Source organism: Hyaena hyaena, unplaced genomic scaffold (genome assembly GCF_003009895.1).
Source record: "Hyaena hyaena isolate Hyena2069 unplaced genomic scaffold, ASM300989v1 scaffold_1, whole genome shotgun sequence".
NCBI lineage: Eukaryota > Metazoa > Chordata > Mammalia > Carnivora > Hyaenidae > Hyaena > Hyaena hyaena.
The window spans coordinates 8267137-8278697 of NW_024080633.1; the positions used below are offsets into that span (position 1 = coordinate 8267137).

General features: G+C 60.5%; 1 protein-coding gene across 2 annotated transcripts in view; it reads left to right on the forward strand.

Annotated features, from left to right (window-relative positions):
* IRF8 (interferon regulatory factor 8) overlaps positions 1–10042 on the forward strand; it is a 20777-nt gene extending 10735 nt beyond the window's left edge. For both annotated transcript variants that reach the window (XM_039227750.1, XM_039227760.1), the window contains exons 4-9: positions 1113–1201; positions 2503–2608; positions 3386–3433; positions 8184–8570; positions 8910–9025; positions 9590–10042. In XM_039227750.1, the coding sequence (XP_039083681.1) occupies positions 1113–1201; positions 2503–2608; positions 3386–3433; positions 8184–8570; positions 8910–9025; positions 9590–9766 (923 nt within the window). In that variant the 3' untranslated portion in view covers positions 9767–10042. The remainder of the gene's footprint in view (positions 1–1112; positions 1202–2502; positions 2609–3385; positions 3434–8183; positions 8571–8909; positions 9026–9589) is intronic.
* The last annotated feature ends 1519 nt before the right edge of the window (positions 10043–11561 follow it).

Consider the following 11561-nt stretch of genomic DNA (forward strand, 5'->3'; position numbering starts at 1 on the left):
CCCCCCCCCCCCCCGCGAATCCGATGGCTTTTACAGGGAGACCTCTTAGATACCCCCCTGGGGCAGGTCTGAAAGACCAAGCGTGAATCGTTCCTGCTTCACTTAACCTCCAAGCTTTGGGTAACTTTTGTCATCACAAAGCGAATTGTGATTTGAAGGAATGGAGAAGTTTCTCTTGGTGCACCCCCCCCAGCCCGGGACTGGCCGAGCTTGACCCGGCAGGTGACCCCAGCTTGTTTACAGCGCGGGGTGCAGCCACCGTCACCTGCAGGGCTGGGGGCTCAAGCAGCACCGGGTTCTCAGGGGGCAGAGGGACGCTGCATTTGCATAATGTCTAAATGGACCCGCTATGCTCATCCTTCGGGGGCTGGCAGGCTACCTGGGGGCGGGGGGGCCCCTCTACCACCCGCTTCCCCCACCAGCAGCTTCTGGCGAGTTCTGGAGCCTTTCAAAGTGGAATCCAGGCTGAGTCAGGATGGAGGGATGGGTCCATCAGGAGTCCATGGGCTAAAAGACAGGGCCCTCTGGTCACATGATGAGGCAGATCTCTGGGGGTGGGTGGGGGTGGGGAGGAAGTGGGCCTGGGGGGGCTGGCTGTCGGGTCGCTCTGTGCCTGCAGGCCATGCCTGACGGAGCCTGTCCCCCGCCCCCGCCCCCGGGCCCTGCGCGTGGGCCCGGTGTGTGTGCACAGATGTGCGCGGTGTGTCACTTCCTGCCACTTAACTTTGAAAAACGACTCCAGTCTGCACACACATTTTGCCAGGAGCTCTGAGTGTCTTCAAACCGCCTGACTTGTCAGTGGAACCGGTCGCGTGGTGGCCGCCTGGCGCGAGGCATGTCCGACGGGACCTCGTTTTCCGTCGGGGCGAACGGGGCCGAGCCACCCCTCCGTCCTTGTCCTCTGAGCATCTGAAACAAAACCGGCTTCTCCCTTTGACGTTGGCCCTCAGAGGCCCAGAGCATCATGGGAAATGCTTCCCAGGCCTTTCCCAGACCAGCGAAGACACTCGCTGCCTTTTCTCTCCTTCAACTCAGCATTGAAAACCCCCCATGACACTGATTTTGGCCTCGCTGAAGTGCCGCTTGTCACGCGTCTGTCCGATCTCCCGCAGGCAAATTAGGCATGGCGACTCCCGGCTGCGTGAGCGACCTCACGGAGATGGAGTGCGGGCGCTCGGAGATCGACGAGCTCATGAAGGAGGTGAGCAGGCCGCACCACGTGGGTCCCTCTGGGGAGCTACGCCGCTCCTGCCTCAGGCAGCCAGATGGAGGGTGAGGCCAGCCTCCGCCATCTGGCTGCCCCGTCGCCTCGTCGCCCTCCTCCATCTGAGCGCATTGCTTCTCGCTCTAAACTGTTCGTATTTTAAACCTGTTGCTTGGCACTCTAATGAAAAGTGCATCCTGCATTCCCTTGGCCGCTTCAGCCACAGTGAAAAAAAAAAAGTAGACTCCCCTTGCAGCATGGGGTTGTCATGACAACATGGATGCTTGTGGGGGGGCGCTCAGGGCAGGTGGGCCTCCTGCTTCATAATCTGAGGCTTTGGGCCTCACTGGATTGGAAAGGCAGGTGCTCGAGCTCGTTAGAACTGTATGTAAACTCATGGTTAATAGGCTATAAGTAAAGGCTTAATAGGGTCTCCCGAGGCAAAACGCATGGGTTTTTGGATTCCAGCATTAGCTCCGCAGGTACACGTTTTCTATTACCATCCGCCTCTTAACTCCGTTTTGATGGCTGGTACAAGGCAGCCGCTGCATAGCTGAAGGAATCCCGCGCGGTCCTGGGGAAAGGTGGTGTGGGTGCTGTGGAAATTCTGAAGGTGCCCCTGGCGGTCACAGAGCCTTTAGGAGTGGCCTGGCCGTCAGGAGCCGCAGGTACCAGAGCGCAGCCTGCTCTGCTGCCGATGGCGGCTGGTGGTTTCCGGGTGGCCCCTGGCAGCAGGCCAAGTGAATCCCCTGCTTCCTGTCCCTCTGACCTGGTCCCATTCTCTGGACGAGCCTTTTCTGCCGACTCAGCTGAGAGGGGCGCGCCGGGATCCTGAGAAAAGCAGATTTCAAAATGCTTCTTCCTCGGATCTATCTGCATCCCTCAGGGAGCGGGTCTGAGGGCGGGAGAGTGGGCGTGGCATGCTGAGCAGGCCCCGCCCAGTCGCGGCAGAGCTGGCCCCGCGTCCCCTGCACTTGTCTGCCTCCCCGGGGCCATCGGGGCCGCCGGGCCGCCTGGCCATTTGGTTTTGCAGCAGGCGGTTTCACAAAACAAGGCCAGTCGAGCTCGTAGGGCCCCGCGGTGGCCGGGAAGTCGGGCGCGCGGTTTGATCACCGCGTGTGGTGGGCTTGTCTTGGATCTTTCGAGATGTGAAGTGAAAACCTTCCCTCTGTGTGAGGATGAGAGGCACAGCGTGGCTTTGGCGAGGAGGTCGAGGCCGTGGGTCTTCGCGGACGCCACAGCCCGGCTTGGGAAAGCCGCTGACCGCAGTGCTCTTCTCTCTCGCCCTGTTCGTACAGCCTTCCGTGGACGACTACATGGGGGCGGTGAAAAGGAGCCCGTCCCCGCCCGAGGCCTGCAGGGGCCAGCTTCTCCCAGACTGGTGGATCCAGCAACCGAGCGCAGGTGAGGAGGGGGCCGAGGGTCCCCCCAAGCGCGGCCGGCGCGCGGGGCTCAGCCGAGTGGTTTAGGCACCGACTGCTTTCAGCCTCCGGGCAGCCGGGGGCAGCGGGGCGGTGGCTCTTCTGTGAGGGCTGGGGTCACTCACCGGCACCCTGGATTCGAATCCCGCAGTCGCGAGGCAGGGGCCTGCGGGGCTCATTCAAGCCTCAGTTTCTTCATCTGTGAAATGGAGACGCCAGGGCCTGTCCCATAGGGTCGTGATGTCCTTGCATTTATTAGTGTCTGATGCAGCCCCCCACACCCCTTTCCCCAACTGTTCCTTGTGGGAGGAGGCGACTCCGGCCCAGCTGGCTTCAAAGGTCTCCAGGCTGTGGGGTGGCAGGTTTGCCTCGGGGGCCCTGGGGGAACCCCCTCTCCCTGCACGGTGCAGATCCCCCCAGGAAAGCGAGCTCAGGCCCCAGGCTTCCCTCTGGAGACAAGGCAGGCCCTGCGGAGGGGGGAGGGCCTCACACCAGCATTTGGTCAAAAACCCCACAGCACAGAGGACGTTTCCTGCTCCTCTTTGCCGGTCGAGCTGAGGTCTGATTTTCTGTGTTTTTGAAGCGTGGGTCACAGCGCTGGGAGGGAAAAACGCAGGATTTGGCCGAAGCCTGAGGCGGAGCCTGGGAGCCTCGGGAACACGCCTCGCGTGGCTTTTAAAGGAGCTTTTGGAGGAGGGGGCCTGTGGGTCGGGTCTCACGCACAGCTGGGTCCCGACGTGCTCTTCTGTCCCTCCAACAGGACTGCCACTGGTGACGGGCTACACCGCCTACGACGCGCACCACTCAGGTACGCGGGGGCTGGCGTGGGGCTGGTGCGGGGGGGGGGTGGGGAGGCTGGCGTGGGGGCGGCGGGGTGTGGGCGCCAACGGCAGAGCTCAAAGGACCCGAGTGGGTGTGCGAGGGTGCGCGGATGAACCGCTCTCATGTCAGAAGTCAGGACCCCAGGTCATGCTCTCACTGTTGGCTTTTTGAGCACATAAGGGGCCGGCCTCTTCTCGGCTTCGACCAAGGAAACAGATCCAAGGAGCTCCTGGCAGCATAACTAGGCAGGAGAGGGCGTGGGGACAGACAGACTCAAGGCCCGGCTCTGCCTCTCGGGTGTGACCCCGGGCAGAGTAACTGAACCACTCAGAGCCTCCCTTCTCTTCTGGGAGGATGAAATGCAGGGTTAATTTTCTGGGAGGAAAGTCGCCGGCCAAAAAAGTCCCCGTTGTCGGTTGCCTTTACTCTCCTCCACATCCAAGTTCATGATAGTAATGGTGCTAATTAATGGTGGTGGTGGTGATGGAGATGATGATGATGGTGGTGATGGGAATGGAGATGGAGATGATGGTGATGGAGATGATGGTGGTGATGGAGATGATGGTGGTGGTGGTGGTGGTGGCGGCTGACATTGAATCCTGACGAGGTGCCAGTTCAGGCCCCATCTCGTTACACCTCCCACCACACTGTTCCCTGCAGAGGCTCAGAAGCCCTGGGTCACACAGCCTAAGGGCCGCAGAGCTAGGACATGGCCTCTGGCCGTCGTCTCCAAGCTCCTGTCCCTCGCAGGGTGATTCATGGGGTGGTCTGCAGAGGCCTCCCGGGGCAGAGGAGGAAATGGGGCTCAGGGAGGCGTCTGGACCCAGGGCCTCGTGGGACGGGTGCTCGGGGTGGTGGAGTAGGGTCTCACCCAGGCAAGAAGTCTCCGGGAAACAGTGTTCCCGCCCAGGCCACTCCTGTCACTGCGTACCGGCCCCCGAGCTGGGGACTGTCACAGCCCTGGCCCCACAGATGAAGGAACCCAGGCTTAGAGGTGAAATCGCTGGGCAGGGTCACCCAGCAAGTGAGCAGGGTTCAGACCCAGGCACCGGCTGCAAGCGGTCGCCGTGTGCAGGGGTGCCCTGGCTCACAGGGCCGGGTGTGTGACCGAGTCAGCTCTGTGGCCTGGGGAGTCGCTGACTGGTGCTCTCTGGGGGCGGGGGGGGGGGGCCGGGGCAGGGCCGGGGCCGGTGCCGGGGAGGAAGTGTGCCCCCGACTTGTCCCTGCGCACAGCATGTCAAGCTACTCACGGCACCGCGTGCAAAGAAAACCCTAAAACGTTCTTCCAGGAGCTGTGGACTTTGGTCCCCCCAGTCAGGTCACACAGTCTCCGGCCCCGCCCTGTGTAAATAAGTGGATGGGGGGGTCCCCTGTTCCCAGCGCCGCAGGGACGGGGTAATGGGTGAGCGGGCAGCGGGAAGGGCGGCGTGCAGGGCCCTGCCGCTCGGCCGCTCGGCGCTAGATGGTGCCCCGCGGGCTTCGGAGCCCGCCAGGCTTGGGGTCCCCACTTTTCTAGAGAGATCCGAAAGTCTGGACTTTTAGGTGAAACCTGCCCGTGTGAAGTGTTGGCAACAGATGTGGGTTGGCGACCCCCCTCCGTGCTGGTGGATCTGGACACGCCCGTGGCCGCCGGTGTGTGCGCTGGACGGTGTTCGCAGCCGTGGGGAAAGGGTGGTGTCTGGAAACAGACCGGGGCGGGCTCGGCGCTGCGGGACGCACATGCCGGCGGGTCGGTGAGGCCAGGCCCCTCGCTTCGTAGTTGTGCCACCAGAGCAAATGGCTTCAGCTGTCTACACCCGGCCTCTCACCTGGAAGAGGCGTACAGCACGCAGCAGCCTCTCCCTCGCACTGCGAGGAGGAAACGGGCTCATCGGTCCAGCGCCCAGAGCAGCGCTGCGTAGACCAGGAGTTAGGGCTCGCCCCTCGGGGGTCTCATCTCCGCAGCCTCCTGTCCCGGGGCCTGGGCTTCCTTAGGAGCTGCTCATGCTCGTCCTCGGCCGCCTGGGGAGGGCTGCGACAGTGATCTCTGCTTTGCTGGTGGGGAAACCGAGGCACCGAGTCACCACGGGGATTACGCGTGGGGGAGTCCAGTCGTCGCTGTGCTGCCACGGCGGGGGGGGGGGGCGTCCCCCGGCGGGCAGGTGGCTGCGCAGGGGCGAGGCGGGGCGGGCTGTGGAGACCCCATCAGGGCTGGCCAGGTTGCGTGCTGGCCTTGGAGGCGGCTGCTCCGCGGGTCCCCTCCGGCTGCCCACCCGCCGGGTGCGGCGGGCCTCGCTCAGGCCTCTCCAGCACGAACATCCCCCAAGCGCAGCTGCCTGGTGTCCCTGGGGTCCCTAGGAGCCTCACCTGGGCCCCTCCGGAACACCGGCTACGGTTCCCTTGGGCCGCGAGGCGCTGGTGTGAGATAAGGCCTCGGCGGTGACGGGGCCAAGGTGCAGAGTGGGGACAGTCATCTGGGGTTCCATTCGTCCGGGACAAAGTTCAGAAACGTTCTGGAGTGAGGGAAGGGGAGAGAGCCATCGGGCGCTGCAGATGGCACAGAGCTGGCACAGTGCGCAGCATGGGGAACTGGGCAGAACAAGGCGTGTGGTCAGATGCCGGCGCTGCCGCTCGCCGGCCGGGTGACCCCAGCTGGGCCTCAGTTTTCCCACGTGTCAAATGAACGAATTGGATGGGAACGCCTCAAGCTCCCAACCCAGCGTGATTCTAGAATGCCATTTAACTCCAATGTTTCCCCTTTTCCCGCGGTAGCAGGGAGTCTTATTATTTGATTGAGCAAAGGATTCTTAAACAAACCCAGTGAGAGAGGCCGAGGAATTATAAGCACACAGCAGTACTAACCTGGGTGAGGCGGTGGCCCCCCCCAGGGCTGCCCCTGACTGTTGTGTGGGTGGTGTACTGCCTGACTTTAGGGGCAGCTCACAGTTTGTGTGGCTCCAGAAGGTGGCCCTGGACTGGTCTGGGACACTCAGGAGGTGCCCCAAACTCACCAAGTTTGGGGACAGTGCCTGTAATTCTTATAGTTTAAAGCTATCAGAACGCAGATTTCTCTGGGGCTGTCGCAAAAGTTAGCCATTGGCTTCATTCCTGCCTAAAGGTTCCCAGACTTCAGTTAGTTGAGCCCCACTTTCACAGTGGGGTTCATATCTGGGCACCACCTGCACTCGTATTAACATCCTATTTTTTTCTACATGTGATTTAAAAAAAGGTTTTTATTTATTTTGAGAGAGACAGAATGCATGTGCGTGCCCGGAGGAGGGGAAGAGAAAGAGAGAGTTCCAAGCAGGCTCCTGCAGTGCCACCTGGGCACCCCGCTAAATGTCACTTTTTAAGACTTAAGTTTATTTATTTATTTTTTTAAATTTTTAATGTTTTTTTAAATTTATTTCTAGGAGAGAGAGAGAGAGAGAGAGAGAGAGAGACAGCGTGAGCAGGGGAGGGTCAGAGAGAGAAGGAGTCACAGACTCTGAAACAGGCTCCAGGCTCCGAGCTGGCAGTCAGCACAGAGCCCGACGCGGGGCTCGAACCCACGAACCGCGAGATCATGACCTAAGCGAAAGTTGGACGCTTAACCAACTAAGCCACCCAGGCGCCCCAAGACTTAAATTTATTTTAAAGGGAGACCATCTGTGACTGCCTGGAAAAGGAGCAGCAAGTAGGAAGGCAGAGGTCAGAGCAAAGTCAATGAGAAGCAGGTGCGGAGCTCAGAAGTTCTGGCCCCGTAACAGCACCGCCCGAGGCTCAGAGAGCCGTGTTTGCCCTCTGTTTTTAAAGGAGTTATAAAGGGTGGGTGTTAAGGATCCCTTTCTTTTTGTTTATTTGTTTATTTAGAGACAGAGACAGCGTGAGCGGGGGAGGGGTAGTGACAGAGGGAGAGAGACAGAATCCCAAGCAGGCTCCCTACTGCCAGCACAGAGCCGGCCGCGGGCTCGAACTCATGCAACCCTGAGATCATGACCCGAGCCGAAACGGAGAGTTGGACGCTTAGCTGACAGAGTCGCCCAGGCGCCCCACGGGGCCTTCTTCGTGAGGTGACCCGAGACGGAGAGCACGTTGAAAATTGAATCATCTTTTCATTTACCCGACGCTGGGGCACCGCCCCTCCCCCTCCCCAATCTTCTCACGTGTGGCGCGTTTGGGGAAATGCTGACTTAGTTTGAGTGATTTTCTCTTAATTTGAGAACAGAAGGGTTTTGGAGAGATTCATGATTTGAGATCCAAGGACCCCCAAAAGGACGAGAATTTGTCAAGAAAAAAATGGCATCTCTGTCCCCCCTGACGCGGAATTCGAATCCCGCACTTGCGTCCGTTGTGAATCAGGTCTCAGGCCACACTGTTACGTAGCGCAGAAGACAGTGTGCCTGTCGGATCACGGATAGCGCGGCGTGTCACATACGGGTAGCACGTGACATCGTACGGTGTGACAGTGGCGTGAAATGGGCCAGTGCTCCCAACTTATCACCGTGCCGGTGGCCATGACCTTCCTGGGGAAGCGGAGAACGCTAGCATAGTTCTTTCGCGTTTCGAGTCCCTGGTTTCCTTAGTAACCCTGCGTGTGTGCTCGGGCTTATAAAAACATGATTTCTAGAAGGGGTGCAGGAACTGCCCAGAATGCCCAGAGGCCCCGGGCACACAAGCAGCTAACCGGCCCGTCTGGGGGAAAGGCAAGCCCTGGGCGCCCCCTTCCCGCGCCCCTGACCTGTCTCTCCCCCCCCTTCCCTCCCCCTCCCCCGCAGCCTTCTCCCAGATGGTCATCAGCTTCTACTACGGGGGCAAGCTGGCGGGCCAGACCACCACCACCTGCCCCGAGGGCTGCCGCCTGGCGCTGAGCCCGCCGGGCCCGCCGGGCGCCAAGCTGTACGGGCCCGAGGGCCTGGAGCTGGTGCGCTTCCCGCCGGCCGACGCCATCCCCAGCGAGCGGCAGCGGCAGGTGACGCGGAAGCTGTTCGGGCACCTGGAGCGCGGCGTCCTGCTGCACAGCAGCCGGCAGGGTGTGCTCGTCAAGCGGCTGTGCCAGGGCCGCGTCTTCTGCAGCGGCAACGCCGTCCTGTGCAAGGACCGGCCCAACAAGCTAGAGCGCGACGAGGTGGTCAAGGTCTTCGACACCAGCCAGTTCTTCCGAGGTGCGTGCCGCGCGCGCCTCGTGTCCCCCGAGTCCGGGCCCGACCTGGGGTGCAGCAGGGGTCCCGTGCTGCGCTCTCTCGCTGAGCAGCCCCGGCGGGGGCGCTTTCTGTGCCTCGACTTCCCAGGACGAGGAATGGGGGTGCAGAGACGCACGGCCCCGTGACGGCCCCTGCCTCGAGCTAGGGTCAGCCCTCTCCAGCCGCCCAGCCCGAGAACTCCTGGGAAAGTGGGCTCAGGTGTGACAGCCACGAGAGCCCGCCCCCCCGCCGCTCCCCGGGGCGGGGCAGTGAGGCGTGGCGGCGTCGTGGACACGGCCCCCTGCCCTTCGTGTTTTCCAGAGCTGCAGCAATTCTACAACAACCAGAGCCGCCTTCCCGACGGCCGGGTGGTGCTGTGCTTCGGAGAAGAGTTTCCGGATATGACTCCCTTGCGCTCCAAGCTCATTCTCGTGCAGGTACGAACGGGCGGCTTCCGGGCTGCTGGCCCTCACATCGGGACCCAGTCGATACCTGGGCCGGAGAACGGGGAGCAGGGGCTGGGTGCTCCCCACCTGTGGGCAGAGGCAGGCCCGGGGGGCGGGGGAGACCTCCATGTGGCGCTCTGGACTCTTGCCGCCTCGGAACCGCCTTACCGCGTCCCAGGACTCACAATCTATGTGTTCTTGCCCTGCCTTTCTTGTTTGTCTTTTAAGTCAAAACCCTCTTTCTAGCAAGATTCCACCTTTCTGGCAAGGTTCGGTTGCCTCAAGGTCTGAGGAACGGATTAGGGCTTTGCAAGCCCTTGCTTAATGTAGTCAAAGGAATGCAATTCTAATGGTGGAATTCTGACCACCGGCTACTACGTTGGGAGACTCCTTACTCTTTTCCTCGTACCTGCCTGCTTGGGGTTCATTCATTTGGGGCTCACGTGGAGGTTCCCGGTGACCTTGTTGGATGGGCAGTCAGAGAATCTGGCTGGGCTCAAAGGCAGGGCCACCCCACTTCCCACCTCCGCGCCTGACCTGTACCCGTCCCTCTAGATCGAGCAGCTGTACGTCCAGCAGCTGGTGGAGGAAGCCAGGAAGAGCTGCGGCTCCGGCTCCATGGTGCAGCCTCCCGAGGAGCCCCAGCCAGACCAGGTCTTCCGGATGTTTCCGGACATCTGTGCCTCACACCAGAGACCTTTTTTCAGAGAAAACCAGCAGATCACGGTTTAAGTCGCTCGCGCGGGCGCCCCATCCTGCCCCCGTCTCGCGTCTCGTTATTACAATTACTGTCGTAATTACTGAAGGATGTGGGTCCCTCTGACCTGGGGGGGGGGCGGGGGGACGCTTCACCTGCTCTTCGTTTAGTAAGGGCTCTCCGCGGGGACTTGACCTTCAAAACGGAGTCGGGTCGCACTTCTCCCGAGCAGGGAGAAATGTAGGCACGTGCCCCAAACGATCCAGATGCTGTAACTCTAACCAGTGATTAAAACCTGTATGTATCCCTTGCATTTGCTCCCAATGATCATCAGTTGCCAGATTCTTTTCGGCAATTCCGGGATCATTGATATTTCCAAAGACGCGGCAGGCAGTGTTAATTAGCAAATAGCTGCTTCCGGGGTTGGGGGGCGGGGGGAGGGCGGGAAATTGGAGTAAGAGACCACTTGTTAGCACAAGTCTCCTTTTTGTCTCTACCTTGTGTGAGAGCTGCAGATTCACGATTCCATAGGCTCAATTCCACGCGGACTGTCTCTACTTTTCGGCTTGTTGATAGGATTTAGAAATACTTAGAAGGCAGCCTGCCTGTTAGTGAGTGAGAGCAGATCTCTCGGCTTCTGTCGGAGGAACGCGCAGCCCCCCTGGGACCCGTTGCCCCGAGAGCATTTCCATCACCGGGGCCGGAGGTGTGTTTTCCCCTCCAGACAGGGAAGGTTTTCCCTCTGGACCTTCCTGGCCGGGCAGCTTCGAGCTCAATGTGTTTTGTTTTTGTTTTTTTGTTTTTTTCATTTCTGTAATCCAATCATCCCAGGTACCTCGCTCTTTCCTTCCTTCTAAATGGTTTTTAAAAACGGGATTTACCTGTCATTTTGTAAACTGCTTTGAATTTTTTAAAAATATAAAGTAAGCAGGCTATAAGCCACAAATTCAAAAAGCCAAGTCGTCGTAGATTATAAAAAGGTAACTGTAGGCTGTGCGAGCGTTTTGATCTGTGCCTTTAGTCGGTCAAGCCGTTGAGCCGCCGGTGGTGTGCGTGTGGGCGCGGCTCGGCCGGGTTGGGGGCTGTGGGTGAGGCGTGCCCTGGTCGTGGGGTGGGTGGCAGCAGGGACACCTTCCCCACCCCCCGGCCCCCAGGCCTGGGGCCACACCAGATCCTACTGTCAGCAGAGCCCTGTGGTGGGGGAAGTCCCTGCTTTAGCCCCAGAAGAAGGTCGTCACGCTCTTTGCTGCCCAATCCGATGCACTTACTGCCCCACCAAGCGTCAAGCGGCGAGGGCGGGCCAGGCTTCCCGCCGACCTGCAGCGCGCACGGGACGCCTCTCCACCGCCGCCCTGACCTCACTTTCATCCTTCCAAAGCGCTTGGATACTTTTTCTAGGGGGGAAAAAAGCCAGTTGTATCTTGCTAGGTCGGGGTGCCCCCCCCATGCGTGTGTCCCGTGCCGAGCGCCTGCCAGTGGCTCAGTGTGGACACCAGGCAGGGTCGGGGCGCCTGCCGGTGGCTCAGTGTGGACACCAGGCAGGGTCGGGCCGGGTCTGTGGGCTTTCCTTCCACCCCTTGCGCGGAGCGGGGAAGAGTCTTCGCCTCCGTCTTGCTGCTGCACAGCCCAGCCTCCTGCTGCCCGCCCTGACTCACGGCGACAGCACGACGGGGCCTCAGCTGTCAGCTTTCACCTTGAGGTGCGGGAGAAGCCAGGACTTGGGGGACAAGATTGCCAACCTGGTGGCCCTGCAACCACGAGTCTCTTAAACTTAAAATCCAAGCCGAAGAAGGTCACGCAGGGGTAGTGTGTGCAAGACTTCATCATCGC